At 47.1% G+C, this 20,309-nt stretch overlaps 1 protein-coding gene across 1 annotated transcript in view; it reads left to right on the top strand.

Annotated features, from left to right (window-relative positions):
- The first annotated feature begins 3,694 nt into the window (after nt 1–3,694).
- Nucleotides 3,695–20,309, top strand: part of SYNM (synemin) — a 38,558-nt gene continuing 21,943 nt past the window's right edge. Inside the window, exons 1-2 of the mRNA XM_060755652.2 lie at nt 3,695–4,597; nt 20,154–20,278. Of these exons, the coding sequence (XP_060611635.2) occupies nt 3,809–4,597; nt 20,154–20,278 (914 nt within the window). The 5' untranslated portion in view covers nt 3,695–3,808. The remainder of the gene's footprint in view (nt 4,598–20,153; nt 20,279–20,309) is intronic.

Genomic DNA, 20,309 nt, shown 5'->3' with positions numbered 1-20,309 from the left:
GATACGTCTGCTAGGTCCTGAGACGCAGTTCAGCCGTTAGTAGACTCAAATCAGTCAGGTTTAGGTTCACAGCAGCCTGGGAGGAGCTAAAAAGGGGAATTTTCCTTTTAACAAAGTTCTTGAAGATAGTGCCTGTTTCCTGTAAACAAGATTGCAAAAGCTAATAGACTGTTAAGCCTGTTTGTTCAGTAATAAAGAACTGTTATATTTCTCAAGCCTCATAAAGATTGCTTAATAAGGGAAATTTTCCTAAAGGCTTCTTTTTGGGGCCCCTGGCTTCCCGCTGGATGCAAACCTAACATCCTCTCTTAAAAGCACTTCATTTCGGCTCCAGCGGCGACAGAACATCCTGAAAGTGCCTTGGACAGCGAGAAGATCCAACCAGTCCATATTTCAAGAAATAAAGCCCAACTGCTCATTGAAGGGAAGGATAGTAGAGGCCAAGATGAAGTACTTTGGCCACATGATGAGAAGAAAGGAAAGCTTAGAGAAGACTATGATGCTGGGGAAAATGGAAGGAAAAAAGGAAGAGGGGCCGACCAAGGGAAAGATGGATGGATGGCATCCTTGAAGTGACTGGATTGACCTTGAAGGAGCTGGGCGTGGTGACGGCCGACAAGGAGCTCTGGCGTGGGCTGGTCCAGGAGGTTATGAACAGTTGGAAATGACTGAATGAATGAACAACAACAACATTCCAGAAAGTTGTGTGTGTGTGTGTGTGTGTGTGTGTGTGTGTATACTGTATATATATATAAAATTTCAAAAAGGGGGTTACACCAAGATTAATAAAACCTGCCCTCTGGAGGTTGGCAGCAGAATTTTCCTAAATGCATAGTGGCAAACCTGGGATAAGCATCAGCAAAGCCTTGCAGGGAAAATAATTTACAGTGAGGGGAATAACTGAAACACGGCCTTAAAGGGTAACACATTCTTTATGGCATGGCCTTTCATGGTAAAACTAGTCAGTCATTCCTATCGCTTTTCTGTCCCGCTTCCCATGCTTTGTGGGGACAAGGCCTTCCTTTTTTAATCTTGCGATATCAAAAAAACTTATTTTATTTATTTACTTGGGAAAGTTCTATTACAAAGAAATGTAGTATTGTAAAGTGCAAATCTTAGGCTCCTGCACTTATTCTCTCATGCATTTGTCCAGGAGCATAGAAAGAGTTGGTCTGCCTGTGTTTAAATGGTTCATAGGGAGAGATGCAGTCACGAAGATAGAAACATAGAATCCTGGAATCCTAGAGCTTATTAATTTCATACTAGCCATCCCCTGCCATGCATTTCTGTGGCCCACATGGGGGTTCTGTGTGGGAATTTGGCCCAATTCTATCGTTGGTGGGGTTCAGAATGTTCTTTGATTGTAGGTGAACTATAAATCCCAGCAACTACAATACCCAAATGTCAAGATTCTACTTTCCTCAAACTCCACCAGTGTTCACACTTGGGCATATTGAGTATTCGTGTAGAGTTTGGTCCAGATCCGTCATTGTTTGAGTTCACAGTGATCTCTGGCTGTAGGTGAACTACAGCTCCAAAACCAAAGGACACTGCCCACCAAACCCTTCCAGTTTTTTCTGTTGGTCATGGGAGAACTGTGTGCCAAGTTTGGTTCAATTCCATCGTTGGTGGGGTTCAGAATGCCCTTTGATTGTAGGTGAACTATAAATCCCAGCAACTACAATACCCAAATGTCAAGATTCTACTTTCCTCAAAGTAGAATCTTGTGTTGTTTTAATGAATTTGTTGATTGTTCTTATCGTTATGATGGTAACACCATTTGGTACCATCATAATGATAAGAACAATCAACAAATTCATTAAAACAACACATTAAATAAACAGTTGTTAAAACACGCCAATTAAAATCTGGGTCCGGGTCAATTTATTGCCACTTCGAAATTGCTTATGTTTTCTTTATACAAGCCGTTGTTCAATGGTCAAATGTAACGTCCCACAGCCAAATCTTGAGTTTCCTTCTAAAGGACAGGAGGAAGGTGGCCAGTCTGATGTCTTTGGGGAGGGAATTCTACAGATGGGGAGCCACTGTTGAGAAGGCCCTGTCTCTAGTCTTCACCAATTGAGTTTGTGACGGTGATGGGATCAAGAGCAGGGCCTCTCCAGATGATCTTAAACTTTGTGATGGTTTGTAGTAGGAGATACATTTGGACATGTAGTCTGGGCCAGGACTGTTTAAAGTTTGAAAGGTTAAAAACAGCACTTTGAATTGTTGGGTTGTTGTAGGTTTTTTCGGGCTATATGGCCATGTTCTAGAGGCATTCTCTCCTGACGTTTCACCTGTGTCTAAGGCAAGCATCCTCAGAGGTAGTGAGATCTGTTGGAAATAGGAAAATGGGTTTATATATCTGTAGAATGACCAGGGTGGGACAAAGAACTCCTGTCTGTTTCAACTGACCACCTTGATTAGCATTTGATGGCCTGGCAGTGCTTGGGGCAGTCTTTTGTTGAGAGGTGATTAGCTGTCCCAGATTGTTTCCTCTCTGTTGTTTTGCTGTTGTAATTTTTGAGTTTTTTAAATACTGGTAGCCAGATTTTGTTCATTTTCATGTTTTCCTCCTTTCTGTTGAAATTGTCCACATGCTTGTGTATTTCAATGGCTTCTCTGTGTAGTCTGACATGGTGGTTGTGAGAGTGGTCCAGCATTTCTGTATTCTCAGATAATATGCTGTGCCCAGGTTGGTTCATCAGGTGCTCGGCTATGGCTGACTTCTCTGGTTGAAGTAGTCTGCAGTGCCTTTCATGTTCCTTGATTCATGTTTGGGCATTGCTGCGTTTGGTGGTCCCTATGTAGACTTGTCCACAGCTGCATGGGATACGGTAGAGTGGTTCTCAACCTGGGGTCCCCAGATGTTTTTGGCCTACAACTCCCAGAAATCCCAGCCAGTTTACCAGCTGCTAGGATTTCTGGGAGTTGAAGGCCAAAAACATCTGGGGACTCCAGGTTGAGAACCACTGCGGTAGACTCCTGCAGAAGTGAGAGGATCCCTCTTGTCCTTCCAAGCCATTGAATGCTAATCAAGGTGATCAGCTGAAACATTCACACCTGGCCCCAGCAGACAAAAGTCCTTTGTCCCCCCCTGGTCATTCCACAGATATATAAACCCATTTTTCTTACTTCCAACAGACCTCACTACCTCTGAGGATGCTTGCCATAGATGCAGGCAAAACGTCAGGAGAAAATGCTTCTAGAACGTGGCCATATAGCCCGGAAAAACCTACAACAACCCATTCTAATGTCTAGGTTCATGGCTCTATAGCCCGGAAAAACCTGTGATTGTGGTTTTTCCGGGCTATAGAGTCATGGTCTAGAGGCATTTCTCCTGACGTTTCGCCAGTTTTTCCGGACTATAGAGCAATATTCTAGAGGCATTTCTCCTGACGTTTCGCCTGCATCTATGGCAAGCATCCTCAGAGGTATTGAGGTCTGTTGGAATTAGGACAATGGGTTTATATATCTGTGGAATGGCTGGGGTGGGGCACAGAGCTTTTCTCTGCTGGAGCTAGGTGTGAATGTTTCAACTGACCACCTTCATTAGCATAGTGATTCCAGCCATGAAAGCCTTCGACAATACATTCTAATGTCGTTTGTTGCGCGGCCGGCCGGCAGGGGGCGCTGTTTTGCAAGGAGGCGTGAGCGGCGGGCGCGCCCTCTCCTCCCCTTTTGGGCTCCCGAAGCCGCGCAAAGAGAAGCAGAGCAAAGAGGAGAGCAGACGGAGCGGGAGCGCCACAGCCCTGCTTCTCCCCTTCTTCTCCTCCGTCTCTTCCTTCTTCTTCCCCGGTTTTCCGCGATGCAGCGCCGGGATTGGGACGAGCAGCGCGAGCTGCGGGAGCTCAACAACCACCTGAGCGTGTACCTGGCGCGGGTGCGGGACTTAGAGCAGGAGAACCTCCTCCTGGCCCAGGAGTTGACTTCTCTGCGTGGCTTGGACTCGAAGACAACGCGTGGCGACTTGAAGGAGCGGGAGAAGGAGCTGTCGGCGCTGCGCCGGGCGGCGTGGGAGCTGAAGCGGGGCAAAGACGCGGCCGAGGCGGAGCGGGACGCTTTGAGGCGGGAGTTGGCGCACCTGCAACGCTTGAGCACGGACCTGCGCGGGCGGGTGGAGGAGGAGAGAGAGGTGGAGTCGCTGCGCCGCGAGTGGGGTGCCCTGCAGTCGGACTGCGCCGCTTTGGAGGCGCTGCTGGAGCGGCTCCAGGTGGAGAAGGCGCGGCTGGAGGAGGAAGCCCGGGCGGTGCGGGTCCAAAAGTCGCGCAGGCCGGCTCCAGCGCCTCTCCGCCTGCCTCGTCCGGTGGGCCGGGAGGAGGTCGCGCCTTCCGCGCTGGTGCTGAGTTGGGCCAGCTGGGAGCGCCACGAAGCCGGCCTGTGGGCGCTGCAGCAGCTGCTGGAAGAAGAGGAAGCCTTCGGGCCGCTCCGCCTGGAGGATGAGGCGAAGCAGGTGCGCGCCCACAACCAGGAAAGCCAGAGGCAGGTCGAGGCGCTCCATCGCGCGTGGCAGGACCTGGCCGCCCAGGAGGAGGCGCTGCGCAGGGAGCGGCAGGACCAAGAGGAGCGCCACGGCGAGCACAGGGAACGCTGCCAGGTGCGCCACGGGGGACCCGCGGGTGGGTGCACCACAACTCCCAAAGGCCAGGGACATGTGCTCAAAGTTGGTCATGGTGGGTCCGGCTGCCAAGTTTGGCCCAGATCCATCATAGTTTCCATTCACAGTTCCCTCTGACTGTGGGTGAACTATAACTCCCACAAACCAGGGTCGATTCCTTCCAAACTCTGTTAGGATTCAAAGATCGCCATGATTGGTCTGTGTGTCAAGTTTGGTCCAGATCCATCGTCATTTCTATTCACAAATCACTTTGATTGTAAGTGAACTATAATTCCCACAAACCAGGGTCAATTCCCTTCAAACATTGTCAGCATTCAAAGTTGGCCATGATGGTTCTCTGTGCCCAGTTTGGTCCATATCCATCATCGTTTCCATTCACAGTTCGCTTTGATTGTGGGTGAACTGTAACTCCCAGAATCCAGGGTCAATTCCCTTCAAACTTTGTCAAGATTCAAAGTTGGCTATGATGGGTCTGTGTGCCAAGTTTGGTCCAGATCCATCGTCGTTTCTATTCACAATTCACTTTGATTGTGGATGAACTATAACTCCCGGAATCCAGGGTCGATTCCTTCCAAACTCTGTCAAGATTCAAAGTTGGCCATGATGGGTCTGTCTGCCAAGTTTGGTCCAGATCCATCGTCGTTTCAATTCACAATTCACTTTGATTGTAAGTGAACTATAACTCCTGCAAACCAGGGTCGATTCCTTCCAAACTCTGTCAGGATTCAAAGTTGGCTATGATGGGTCTGTCTGCCAAGTTTGGTCCATATCCATCATCGTTTCCATTCACAGTTCGCTCTGATTGTGGGTGAACAATAACTCCTGGAATACAGGGTCAATTCCCTCCAAACTGCGCCAATATTCAAAGTTGGCCATGATGGGTCTGTGTGTCAAGTTTGGTCCATATCCATCGTCGTTTCTATTCACAATTCACTTTGTGGGTGAACTATAACTCCCGCAAACCAGGGTAAATTCCCTCCAAATGCTGTCAGGATTCAAATTTGGCCATGATGGGTCTGTCTGCCAAGCTTGGACCAGTTCCATTCACAGTGAACTATAACTCCCAGAATCCAGGGTCAATTCCCTCCAGAGGCTGTCAGGATTCAAAGTTGGCCATGATGGGTCTGTGTGCCAAGTTTGGTCCAGCTCCATCGTCGTTTCTATTCACAAATCACTTTGATTGTAAGTGAACTATAACTCCCGCAAACCAGGATCAATTCCCTTCAAACTTTGTCAGCATTCAAAGTTGGCTATGATGGGTCTGTCTGCCATGTTTGGTCCATATCCATCATCGTTTCAATTCACAATTCACTTTGATTGTGGGTGAACTATAACTCCTGCAAATCAGGCTCAATTCCTTCCAAACTCTGTCAGGATTCAAATTTGGCCATGATGGGTCTGTGTGCCAAGTTTGGTCCAGATCCATCGTCGTTTCTATTCACAATTCACTTTGATTGTGAGTGAACTATAACTCCCGCAAACCAGGGTCGATTCCCTCCAAACGCTGTCAGGATTCAAATTTGGCCATGATGGATCTGTGTGCCAAGTTTGGTCCAGATCCATCATCGGTTCCATTCACAGTTCGCTGTGATTGTTTGTGAACTATAGCTCCCAGAATCCAGGGCCGATTTCCTCCAAACTCTGTCAGGATTCAAAGTTGGCCATGATTGGTCTGTGTGCCAAGTTTGGTCCAGATCCATCACCATTTCCATTCACAGTTCGCTGTGATTGTTGGTGAACTATAACTCCCGGAATCCAGGGTCAATTCCCTCCAAACTGCACCAGTATTCAAAGTTAGCCATGAGGGGTCTGTGTGCCAACTTTGGTCCATATCCATCATCGTTTCCATTCACAGTTTGCTGTGATTGTGGGTAAACTATAACTCCCGGAATCCAGGGTCAGTTTCCTCCAAACTGCGTCAGTATTCAAAGTTAGACATGGTGGGTCTGTGTGCCAAGTTTGGTCAGATCCATCATCGTTTGGGTTCACAGTGGTCTCTGGATGTGGGTGAACTAGAACCCCTGGAATCCAGGGTCAATTCCTTCCAAACTCTACTACTATTCATGATGGATTCACAGCGTGCTTTGATTGCAGGTGAACAATAATTCCCAAAATCTAGGGTCAAGTCCATCCAAATCTCACCAGTATTTCAAAGTTGGTCGTGATGTGTCCATGTGCCAAGTTTGGTCCAGATCCATCTTTGTTTGAGTTCAGCATGCACTTTGTGGATGAACTACAACTCCCAATACCATGGGTCAATTCCCTATTCAAAGTGGCCCATGATGGACATGCATGCCAAGTTTGGTCCAGATCCATCATCGTTTGGGGTCACAGTGCTCTCTGGATGTGGGTGAACTATCACTTCTGGAATCCAGGGTCAATCAACCTCAACTCTACTAGTATTCATGATGGATTCACAGCATACATTGATTGCAGGTGAACTATAATTCCTGAAATCTAGGGTCCTTCCTTCCTTCCTTCCTTCCTTCCTTCCTTCCTTCCTTCCTTCCTTCTTCTTTCCCTTTTGTGTCTCCTTCCTTCTCTCTTTCCTTCCTCCTTCTCTCCATCTTTCTCCTTCCCTTCTACCCTTTCATCCTTCCTTCCGTCTCACTTTCCTTCTTCATTCCCTTCCTTCCATCCTCCCCTTCCAACTTACCTTCCTTCCTTCCTTTCTTCCTTCCCTCCCTTTCGTCTTTCCTTCCTTCTTTCTTTTATCCTTCCCTTCCTTCCTTCCATCCTTCTCAACCAACCTTCCTTCCTTCCTTCTTTCCCTTTTGTGTCTCCTTTTCTTTCCTTCCTCCTTCTCTCCGTCTTTCTCCTTCCCTTCCACCCATTCATCCTTCCTTCCTTCTCTCTTTCCTTCCTCGTTCCCTTCCTCCCATCCTCCCCTTCCAACTTACCTTCCTTCCTTCGCTTTCGTCTTTCCTTCCTTCTCTTTCTTTTATCCTTCCCTTCCTTCCTTCCATCCTCCCCTTCCAACTTACTTTCCTTCCTTCCTTCCCTTTCATCTTTCCTTCCTTCTCTTTCTTTTATCCTTCTCTTCCTTCCTTCATTCCTTCCTTCCATCCATCCATCCATCCATCCTTCTCAACTAACCCTCCTTCCTTCTTTCCTTCCTTCTTTCCCTTTTGTGTCTCCTTCCTTCTCTTTTTCCTTCCTCCTTCTCTCCATTTTTCTCCTTCCCTTCCACCCTTTCATTCTTTCTTCCTTCTCTCTTTCCTTCCTCGTTCCCTTCCTTCCATCCATCCTCCCCTTCCACCTTATCTTCCTTCCTTCCCTTTCGTCTTTCCTTCCTTCTCTTTCTTTTATCCTTCCCTTCCTTCCTTCCATCCTCCCCTTCCAACTTTCTTTCCTTCCTTCCTTCCTTCCATCCATCCATCCATCCATTCTTCTCAACCAACCCTCCTTCCTTCCTTCTTTCCCTTTTGTGTCTCCTTCCTTCTCTCTTTCCTTCCTCCTTCTCTCCTTCTCCTTCCCTTCCACCGTTTCATCCTTTCTTCCTTCTCTCTTTCCTTCCTCGTTCCCTTCCTTCCATCCATCCTCCCCTTCCACCTTTCCTTCCTTCCTCCCTTTCTCCCTTCCTTCCCTTTTGTTTTTCCTCCCTTCTTCCCTCACTTCCCAACTCACTCTTTCTCCTTCCATCCTCCCCTTCCCCCTTTCATCCTTCCTTTTCTCTTTCCTTCTTCCTTCTCTTCCTTCCTTCCTTCCATCACTGGGTAGCCAGTCCTTCTAGCAGGGAGTACTAGCAAGGGCCCCCCAAGTTAGAAAGTGTCCCCATGCCTGCTGTACCCCATTTTGCGGTAGTTTTTCAGTGAATATCTCAGTCTCAACCCATTCAACCTGGTTTGTGGCCACAAAAGCGACGTTTCTGGAGTAGAATAACGACTTTCAAAATAAGTACCGCACAATTAGATGGGAAAGTAGGGACAGAACATTTTTCACATTTTGTTAGGCATTGTTAATGGGAGTCGTAGTCCCCACAACCCTGAAACTCCTCCAGGCTCTGCTTCAACGCAATGGCACAGGTATCCATTTCAGATGGGAAATTCCCCAGCTTGTCCAGTACAGCCAACACAAAAGGACTGGGGCATTTGAAACAGAGAGTGAGCACAGGACGAGATGTTCTCTTTGGAAAGGAGAGCGGCTGGGAATCCTTGTTCCCTCCGTACGTACGCAGAGCCCTTGTGTGCTCAGAATAGTATTGCCAGGCCTAGGTTTCACTTCATAGCAGCCTGGTATGTTACTCTTAGGGGGTCTTTGGGCACAACAACCAATTGGGGCAGACTCGTCAGCGGTTCCCAAACATACTGGAACCCTTCCCATACAACCCTCACTCTTTTCCTAGCTGTGTTCCTAAGCATAGCGAACCCACAAAGTCCTCCTTTCGTCTGTTCCTATTGCCTGGGCATCTTGTGTTTCTCAACTTGGGGGTCGGGACCCCTGGGAGGGTCATGACGGGGCTTCAGAGGGATCACTGAAGACCATCAGAAAACACATCTTGGCACACATGACTCCCATGAGCAAAAGATAATACTGGAAGAGTTTGGTGGGCATTGACCTTGAGTTTGGGAACCCCTTTGGCATAGTTGTCTGGGTTCACAATGTTCTCCGCATGTAGGTGAACTTCATCCCTAAATCACTGTCAATTCATCCCAAATCCCTCCAGTATTTTCTGTTGGTTATAGAAGTTCTGTTTGGAAAGTTTGGCCCAATTCTATCGTTGGTGGGGTTCAGAAGGCTCTTTGATTGTAGGTGAACTATAAATTACAACAACTATAACTCCCAAAAGTCAAGGTCTATTTTCCCCAAGCTCCACCAGTGTTCACATTTTGGCATATTGAGTACTTGTGTCAAGTTTGGTCCAGATCCATCAGTTTGAGTCTGCAGTGCTCTCTAGAGGTAGGTGAACTACAACTCCCAAACTCAAGGTCAGTGCCCACCACACCCTTCCAGTATTTTCTGTTGGTCGTGGGAGTTCTGTGTACCAAGTTTGGATCAAATCCATCATTAGTGGAGTTCAGATTGCTCTTTGATTGTAGGTGAACTATAAATCCCAGTAACTACAACTCCCAAATATCAAGGTCTAATTTTCTCAAGCAGTATTCACATTTGGGCATATTGAGTATTCATGGCAAGTTGGTCCAGATCCATCATTGTTAGAGTCCACAGGGCTCTCTGGATGTAGGTGAACTACAACTCCCAAATGACAAAATGACTCCCCCTTCCCCGATCCCATCAGTATTCAGATTTGGCCATATTGGGTATTTGTGTCAAATTTGGTCCAATGAATGAAAATACATCCTAAATATCAGGTATTTACATGACGATTCATTTCAGGAGCAAAATGACAGTTATGAAGTAGTAACGAAAATACTGGTTATGTTTGGGGGTCACCACAACATGAGGAACTGCATTAAGGAGTCGCAGCATTAGTAAGGTTGAGAAACACTGTTGTATAATGTATTAAATTCAGAAACAAAGGGGAAACATTCAAAATAGAACCATAGACATCGGTTTCGGAAGACATCGGTATCTGATCCATCATGGATGAAATGGTTTCCTTGTTATGTACTAAAAATAGCGTTTAAATTGGGCTTTTAGACCACGTGTCAATGTGGTTTTTGTTTTTGGATGGCCACATTGGGAATCCCTCAGTGGCCACTCAGGTTGGAGGAATCCTAGGAGTCTTGGGCTAGTACTCCCAGAGAGCAAGGTTTGAATCCTCAATTGGCCATGGAAACCACTGTCTCAGCCTCAGAGGAAGGCAATGGCAAGCCCCCATTTGACTAATGTATGCCAAGAAAACGGTGGATTGATGTGACTTTTCCATGCTGTTTGGCCATATTCCAGCAGCATTCTCTCCTGACGTTTCACCTGCATCTGTGGCTGATGGCATCTTCAGAGGTCTGTTGGTGGTGAGGCAAATGGAGTGGTGTTGAAGGCTTTCTTTCAGAATCACTGGGTTGTTGTGCATTTTCTGGGCTGTCTGGTCATGTTCCAGCAGCATTCTCTCCTGACGTTTCACCTGCATCTGTGGCTGATGGCATCTTCAGAGGTCTGTTGGTGGTGAGGCAAATGGAGTGGCGTTGAAGGCTTTCTTTCAGAATCACTGGGCTGTTGTGCGTTTTCTGGGCTTTATTTATCGTGTCATCAGCAACCACTGTTTTACAATTCTAACAGAGCAAAACAAACAGAGATTAAAATGAAAAAGAAAAAAAAAGAAAAAAAACCACACAGATTTTGTAAATTTGGTATTTGGTTAAATGTCCTTTGACCAGTATCTGGCCACTTGGAGTGCCTCTGGGGTTGCCGCAAGAAGGTCCTCCATCGTGCATGTGGCAGGGCTCAGGGTGCATTGCAGCAGGTGGTCAGTGGTTTGTTCTTCTCCGCACTCGCATGTCGAGGATTCCACCCTGTAGCCCCATTTCTTAAGATTGGCTCTGCATCTCGTGGTGCCAGAGCGCAATCTGTTCAGCGCCTTCCAAGTCGCCCAGTCTTCTGAGTGCCCAGGGGGGAGTCTCTCATCTGGTATCACCCATGAATTGAGGTTCTGGGTTTGGGCCTGCCACTTTTGGACTCTCGCTTGCTGGGGTGTTCCAGCGAGTGTCTCTGTAGTTCTAAGAAAACTATGTCTTGATTTAAGTCGTTGACGTGCTGGCTGATACCCAAACAGGGGATGAGCTGGAGATGTCTCTGCCTTGTTCCTTTCACTATTGGCTGCTACTTCCCGGCGGATGTCAGGTGGTGCAATACCGGCTAAGCAGTGTAATTTCTCCAGTGGTGCAGGGCGCAGACACCCCGTGATAATGCGGCATGTCTCATTAAGAGCCACATCTACTGTTTTAGTTTGATGAGATGTGTTCCACACTGGGCATGCATACTCAGCAGCAGAGTAGCATAGCGCAAGGGCAGATGTCTTCACTGTGTCTGGTTGTGATCCCCAGGTTGTGCCAGTCAGCTTTCGTATGATGTTGTTTCTAGCGCCCACTTTTTGTTTGATGTTCAGGCAGTGCTTCTTGTAGGTCAGAGCACGGTCCAAAGTGACTCCCAGGTATTTGGGTGCGCTGCAATGCTCCAGTGGGATTCCTTCCCAGGTAATCCTCAGAGCTCGGGATGCTTGTCTGTTCTTAAGGTGAAAGGCGCATGTCTTTTTTTCTGGGCTGTCTGGTCATGTTCCAGCAGCATTCTCTCCTGACGTTTCACCTGCATCTGTGGCTGATGGCATCTTCAGAGGTCTGTTGGTGGTGAGGCAAATGGAGTGGCGTTGAAGGCTTTCTTTCAGAATCACTGGGTTGTTGCGAGTTTTCTGGGTTGTCTGGTCATGTTCCAGCAGCATTCTCTCCTGACATTACGCCTGCATCTGTGGTGAGTTTTCCCTTCTCTACCTTGCTCTTCTGCGCAGCTGATAGTAGTCAAGGATTAGCTCAGTGGTGCAGGCAGGTTATGGAAGCACACGGAGCAGCTGTTCTCAAGGAGCATTTGCCACACTGAAAGCAACATGCTAGTTTCTGTTCTGCCTTTGGTATGGTTGGCTCCCTTGGAAACAGCGAACGGATCCTTGAATGCTCAGGTGAGCAGTGGAATGAGTCAACTGTTTTCCGTGTCCTGTTGGATTTGGGGATGTGGTCATAATCAACGGAAAGTGATCCCAGGCCATTGATGTGCTCTACTGAGCAGCCTCTGGGTTTCCTGTGGGCAGCATTTTCTTTGTGCCTCTCTGTCCTTTTAGTCACAGGCCGACGGGTCCCTCTTGTCTGTGCTCATCTTGTTAACGGCCGCATCCAAAGCCAAGGCCGTTGGGGATTAGGAGAAGGCCGTGTTTGGGGTCGGGAAGGGATTTTGTGTTCCTGGGTTTCCAAAAGGCCACTGGAGTGAGCAGGTTTGCTGAGGGTGCACATTGCTGCAGAGCCCAGCCATTACGTGTTTCAGGATGAGAAGATGAGGCAGTCGCCCAGTGGATAAACAGAACGCATGGCACATTATTACATTGCATAGGATAAACACAACACAAGGGATTGGAGGTCAAGCCATACTATTATTTCACTTCCCAAATAGATCAAGAAGTCAACAAGGCCTTCTTGCTAAAGCAAAGGCTTCTTTCCCCGTAGGATGCTTGTTCTGGTACAACTGTACCAGGAGCTCCAAACTTATTTGCTTTGTATTAAATGTTTGATTGCAGTCCTAGGTTTCAGGGGTTCTGCAGATAGGTGGCTTCTTTTGGTTGCAGTCATAGGGCAAGTCACTTAACCATCATGGTTAAGTTTGGTTCCGCCCCTTGTTCAGGGCAATTGGGAAGGGAAGGGAGCCATTTTTTAGTTAGTCTCAGCAAGGAAGCTTTGGGGCTTGATGAATGCAACGCTGGGGTGAAAATTGCTGGAAGAAACATTAACAACCTCAGATATGCAGATGACACCACTCTGATGGCCGAAAGCGAGGAGGAGCTGAGGAGCCTTCTCATCAAGGTGAAAGAAGAAAGCGCAAAAGCTGGGTTGCAGCTAAACATAGGAAAAACCAAGATTATGGCAACAAGAATGATTGACAACTGGAAAATAGAGGGAGAAAATGTGGAGGCCGTGACAGACTTTGTATTTCTAGGCGCAAAGATGACTGCAGATGCAGACTGTGGCCAGGAAATCAGAAGACGCTTCCTTCTTGGGAGGAGAGCAATGTCCAATCTCGATAAAATAGTAAAGAGTAGAGACATCAGACTGGCAACAAAGATCCGCCTAGTCAAAGCCATGGTATTCCCTGTAGTAACTTACGGATGTGAGAGCTGGACCTTAGGGAAGGCTGAGCGAAGGAAGATCGATGCTTTTGAGCTGTGGTGCTGGAGGAAAGTGCTGAGAGTGCCTTGGACTGCGAGAAGATCCAACCAGTCCATCCTCCAGGAAATAAAGCCCGACTGCTCACTGGAGGGAAGGATACTAGAGACAAAGTTGAAGTACTTTGGCCACATCATGAGGAGACAGCAAAGCCTAGAGAAGACAATTATGCTGGGGAAGGTGGAAGGTAAAAGGAAGAGGGGCCGACCAAGGGCAAGATGGATGGATGGATGGCATCCTTGAAGTGACTGGACTGACCTTGAAGGAGCTGGGGGTGGTGACGGCCAACAGGGAGCTCTCAGGGAGCTCTGGCGTGGGCTGGTCCATGAGGTCACGAAGAGTCGGAGACAACTGAACGAATGAACAACAGCAAGGAAAGTTAATGTACAGGACGTGTGCAAGCTGGAATAGGGATGGTTAGAATTGTCAGTTGGCAGGTATCACTAGTCTTCCACCCTTCCTTTCTCTCTCAACTACTCCCCCCCCCCCCATTCTTTATAATGTCTTTATAATATGCATGCAACCTTCCACTTCTGACCTTCTGCAGCTACTAAAGGACAGTTGAAAGAAGCGTCCCTGTAACTGTGGTCCCAAAATATGCCTTGTGTGGTGAATGATGATGGCTCCAGGCCACCATCGTTCACCATAATTCCTTCCAGAGTAAATGAGCACATGCATCTTTCCCCCTTCCTCTCCCTCTCATCCCTCCATTCATTCTCCCCACCAACTTAAAGTCCTCAAAGTCTAGACCAGGGGTCCTCAAACTTTTTAAACCGGGGGCCAGTTTACTGTCCCTCAGACCAATGGAGGGCCGGACTATAGTTTTTTTAAAAAAAAAACCAATAAAAAAAATTCCTATGCACATTGCACATATCTTATTTTGCTGTGTGGAAGGGCCCTTAGAGGGGGTTCTTTCTAGCCCTCTTTAGGCAGTAATTCCAGGAGCAGAAAATGGGAAATCTTCCTATTTCTAGTCTGAACAAAATCTGGCTACCAGTATTTAAAAAACTCTAAAATTATAACTGTAAATAAAGAACAACACTCAAACACAGGGGAACTCCAGACAAGAAACAATCAGGGCCACCTAATCACCTCTCAAGAAAGGATTCTCCCTAAAAACTGTCAGGCTATGAAATGGCAATCAAGGTGGCCAATTGAAACATTCATACCTACCTCCAATAGACAAGAGTTCTTTCTCCCACCCAATTTTCCTGGTTAAAGATTTTCCTCTGACATGAAGTCCAGTCGTGTCTGACTCTGGGGTGCGGTGCTCATCTGCATTTCTAAGTCGAAGAGCCGGCGTTGTCCGTAGACACCTTCAAGATCATGTGGCCGACATGACTGCATGGAGCGCCGGGGCAGCCTCCCTTGGCTGGCTCACGCTACCCATCGGGCCTGACGGATAGCCTGCCAAGGGAGGACCAGCCCCGTGCGGCTTACTTGCAAGTTAAGCCCCTTGCGAGGGGCTTTACTCGCCAGTAGGCCATGCGGAGCAGCTGCCCTTGGCTGGCTCACGCTGTCCATCTGGCCTGACGGATAGCGTGAGCCAGCCAACGGAGGGGCACTGTATGGGGAGGGGAGGCGCTCCTCCTCCGTGGGCCGGATCAGGGCCCTTGGCGGGCCGGAAGTGGCCCGCGGGCCGTAGTTTGGAGACCCCTGGTCTAGACCAATCATAGGAGATGGCTTCTGAAATTAGCTTTGGTCATGTCAGGAGCGACTTGAGAAACTGCAAGTCGCTTCTGGTGTGAAAGAATTGCAAGGATGTTGCCCAGGGGACACCCAGATGATTTGATGTATTTATCATCCTTGTGGGAGGCTTCTCTCATGTTCCCGCATGAGGAGCTGGAGTTGATTCGAGGGAGCTCATCCGCCTCTTCCCGGATTCGTTCCTGCGACCTGTCGGTCTTCAGTCCTGCCGGCACAGGGGTTTAACCCACTGCGCCACTGGGGGCTCCATGAAATTAGGTTGATGAAGACAGAGTCATGAACGTCTGTGGGTTAGCTGAGATGGACAAATGGACGGCAGTGATCAAGATGAAACTTCTGGCCAACTTTAAGAACGATTGGGTCTTGTTTATTACCTTTATGATGAGTGTGATTGAGTCCCCCCAGGGGTGAGAAAGGCAGTATATAAATACTGTAAATAAATAAATAAATAAATAAATAAATAGTGAATGAGTAGAGTGTTACCAAAAGTAGAAGTGTGGTTATATAATATCGTTGAGAGAGAGTAGAAGATTAAGGCATGAAAACCACCAGGTGGTGAGTGGGAGGTTCATAGAATGATTTCCTTGTGTTGTCAAAGGTTTTCATGGCTGGAATCACTGGTATGCTGTGGGATTTCCAGGCTGTATGGCCATGTTCTGAGCTATATGGGCTATATGGCTAAGCTACAAGGCCATTCTAATCAAGATGCTAATCATTCTAATCAGTGCTAATCAAGATGGCCAGTGGCAACTTGCCTCCAACAGATGAGAGTCCTTTCTGCCATCCTGGACATCATTCCACAGGGATATAAACCCCACTTGCCTTGTTTCTGACTGTGCTGTCATGCACTGGGCCTGTGAAAGAGTCTGTAGACAGGACATGTTTTCTGAATGCCCAACGGGATGCCGGGGGTGCCTTGGCTGAGAGGCCCTTCGGATTTCCCCACACAAGTTCAACAAAGTTTTTATTGTTGCTTAAATCTTCAGTAAATCAAACAAATACTTCAAGGCTTTTAATCAACTGGTGACTTGCTTAAATCTTGTCCACAAGGGACAGGCAACTTTCTTCATAAACTGTTTCTTCCTTCTACCAGGGAAATCCTTGACCTCTTCCTGGGCAATCTAACTTAAGCTCTGCTGGTGTGGGCCCCTACACCTGGTCCAAATTGCGTTATGGCTGCCGCGAGTGGTCCTTACCAAACAGAGTCCTTTAGTAGATTTCCAAGAGGAAAGAAGGCTTTCAATTCCCAGCGAAGGCTGGCTGTAGAGTTGTGGAACTAAATTCCCCAACAAAGGCTATGCTGTAGTTCTCTGTAGAGCTGTGGGACTGGATCCCTCCAGCAAAGCTGTAAAAGACTAAGCTTGTCCTGTACGAAAGGCTTCTCTGTGGGAACTGAATTAGAGGTCCCCCTTTCCCTCCTTAATCCAGAAAAAGGGGCAGAACTAAAGAACATAATGATAATACGTGGATCATTGGCCCTATGATTGCAAACCAAGGGAAGCTACCTTATTGCAAAATGCATGAAACTTTGGAATACATGCAAACACTCAATAGAAAGAAAAAGAAGTTGGAGCTCCTGGTGCAGCCGTACCAGCACACTGATAGACTCACAATCTCTGAGGATGCCTGCCATAGCTATGGGCATGTTCAGGAGAGAGTGCTTCTGGAACATGGCCATACTGCCTGGAAAACTCACAGCAACCCAATGATTACCTCGTTTGGTAGTTTAGTTGATATGTGTATGCATGCATTTTGCTGTGTGTTTTGTCTAAGTTGCAAGCTTGGAATTGGTAGTAATGGGTAGAAGAAGGTAGCTGTGTAGTTTTCATATTACATATGACATATTTTTGTTTATTTGTTTTCCCACTGCTGTTGTGTTTTCTCCTTCACTATGAAAAATAGATTAGAAAGAGAAGGGAGAGGACTCTTGCATGCAGCACCAGGGCTGCCAATTGCCCATCCTGATGCAAGGGACATTTTGGGCCTCTGTGCCTCGCTGTGTTTGGAAACTCATGTGGTATCTAGGCTCAGGTTACTTAGGTACAAAGCTGTGCCTGGAGTTTAGTGGGTGGACTTTGGCATTTGGGATGCTGCCTTGCTCTGAGCCAGGCGCTTGGTGCAACTTGCTCAGTATCGTTTACTCTGAGTGGCAGCAGTTCTCAGCCTGAGGTCTTTCCCAACACCTGTCACCGAGGAAGCCCTACTTAAGTACATCAGTGTGGAAAAGTTACTTTGCTACTCAACCAGAGGGGTGAACCTTGGAGCTTGGTTTAGGTTGTAGAAGAAAGCCTTCCACTTTTGTTGGTCATGGAGCTGGGCTGCGTCTTTCCACCATTAATGAGGTTTCCAAATAAAAATAAGGATGGAGAGAGCAGAGTTAGTTTTGATAGTATTGAGGTGACATTGTCGGTCTCAGTGGAGCCTTACTTACTTAGGCGATCCCTCGTTGGACGAGTAAGATGGTCTTCCTTGATGACTATTTTTGTTGGTTTGTAGGTGGCTGTGGAGCCCTATTCTTGACCCGCATCTTCTCCCACAGTGAAGGCATTGGTTTCCAGGTGGAAGGCGGTCCCGGTCGGGGTTGGCTTGACGCGCCTTCCTCCTGGCACGTTTCTCTCTTTCACCCTCCACTCGTGCCTCCTCGAATTCTGCAGCACTGCTGGTCACAGCTGACCTCCAGCTGCAGCGCTCAAGGGCCAGGGCTTCCCAGTTCTCAGTGTCTATGCCAGAGTTTTTAAGGTTGGCTTTGAGGCCATCTTTAAATCTCTTTTCCTCTCCACCAACATTCCATTTTCCGTTCTTGAGTTCGGAGTAGAGCAACTGCTTTGGGAGACGGTGGTCAGGCATCCGGCCAATGTGGCCGGTCCAGCGGAGTTGATGGCAGAAGACCATTGTTTCAATGCTGGTGGTCTTTGCTTCTTCCAGCACACTGACGTTCGTCCGCTTGTCTTCCCAAGAGATTTGCAGGATTTTCCGGAGGCAGAGCTGATGGAATCGTTCCAGGAGTTGCATGTGACGTCTGTAGACAGTCCACGTTTCGCAGGCATATAGCAGGGTTGGGAGGACAACAGCTTTATAAACAAGCACTTTGGTATCCCTACGGACATCCCGCAAGCATATACCATCAGACAGTAAATACTCTCAAAGGTGTTGTGGACTCTTTGGGGTTTTATTCCTGGGAGTAGCACTCACTCTTCTTTGTGAGGCTCAAGGAGTCCAGAAGAGCAAAGGTTTCAAGGTGATGGTTTCTCTTCATTTCCCTGAGTCATTTCAGTGAGCGTTTTCCTGCTGCCTCTCTGTTGTGGTAGCCTTGGAACACGAGAGCAGTCTCCAAATATCCGAAGAGCTGCCGCACCACACATGAAGGGCAGGGTGTGAACCCGTAGGTTCAAGTTACACGGCAGGGGATTTCAAGTACCTGATGAGATGAGCTCTTCGTTACTGGAATAGATGGCTGCAGACACTCCCCCAGTAGGTATTTGATTAAAAACAGGACCTGGAAGAATCCCATGAGAGATACTGTTTGCATCAGGCGCCCTTTACTAATAGAGCAGCGTTTCCCAACCTTCCTAATGCCATGACCCCTTAATACAGTTCCTTATGTTGTGGTGACCCCCCAACATAAAATTATTTTCGTTGCTACTTCATAACTGTATGTTTTGCTACTGTTATCAATTGTAATGTAAATATCTGGTGTATTTTCATTGACTGAATAAAATTTGGCACAAATACCCAATACACCCGAGTTTGAATACTAGTAGGGTTGGGGGGGGGGGGTTGATTTTGTCATTTGGGAGTTGTAATTGCTGGGATTTATAGTTCACCTACAATCAAAGAACATTCTGAGCTCCACCAACAATGGAATTGAACCAAACCTAGCACTCAGAACTTCAATGACCAACAGAAAAAAACTGTAAAGGTTTAGTGGGCATTGACCTTGAGTTTTGGAGTTGTAGTTCACCTACATCCAGAGAGCACTGTGGACTCAAACAATGATGGATCAGGACCAAACTTGGCACAAATACTCAATATGCCAAAAGGGGAAGGTTGATTTTGTCATTTGGGAGTTGTAATTGCTGGGATTTATAGTGCACCTACAATCAAAGACCATTCTGAACTCCACCAACGATGGAATTGAACCAAACATAGCACTCAGAACTTCAATGACCAACAGAAAAAACTGTAAAGGTTTAGTGGGCTTTGACCTTGAGTTTTGGAGTTGTAGTTCACCTACATCCAGAGAGCACTGTGGACTCAAACAATGATGGATCAGGACCAAACTTGGCACAAATACTCAATATGCCAAAATGTGAATACTGGTGGAGTTTGGGGAAAATAGATCTTGACATTTGGGTTGTAGTTGTAGTTGCTGTGATTTATAGTTCACCTACAATCAAAAAGCATTCTGAACCCTACCAACAATAGAATTGGGCCAAACTTCCCATACAGAAACCCCATGACCAACAGAAAATACTGCATTTTCTGATGTTCTTCAGAGACCCCTCTGACACCCCCTTGCGACCTCTCAAGGGGTCCCGACCCCTAGGTTGAGAAACACTGTAATAGAGGGTTGGGTTATATGACGTTTTAGGTCCTTCCCCATTCCATTGTCCTAAAGAGTTTGAGTTGAACTGTACTTTGGTGTTAGATGCATGCCTTAAAAATGATTGAACAGAGTTTCTAAATGTCCAAGTCGGTCAAATAGATTTTACTTGACTTTCAAAATATCATGAACAGAAACCTCCCAAGTAGAAGTGAAAGCAGGACGAGCGCATGAACCATGAGCAGCAGCCACACTTTCAGTAAAATGCATTATCCATTGCTTTACATGTCTCTTTTCTTTCTCTCACTATTGGACTCAGTATCTCCTGAGCTTTCTTATTTTGAGTCTTCAAGGTTTGGTCATTGCAAGGAATTTTAGCCATGTTCACTTCTGGGCTCAGTTTACATTACAACGTTATCCAGTTTACGTTATGTTACCCAACTTTCTTTGCGTTTTGTTTTAGATGATAATCGAAGCCCTTGAAGAAGAGAAGCAGTTCCTCATGATGTCCATTGCAGAGTACCTAAAGGACTACCATGATCTCCTTCAGGTGAAAGCGAGCCTCAGCCTTGAAATTGCTACCTACAGGTACGTATCACACTGGGCAAACACACCTTTT

The sequence above is a fragment of the Anolis sagrei genome, chromosome 9 (assembly GCF_037176765.1).
Source record: "Anolis sagrei isolate rAnoSag1 chromosome 9, rAnoSag1.mat, whole genome shotgun sequence".
Classification (NCBI taxonomy): Eukaryota; Metazoa; Chordata; class Lepidosauria; order Squamata; family Dactyloidae; genus Anolis; species Anolis sagrei.
This window is presented reverse-complemented; position numbering and strand designations above follow the sequence as displayed.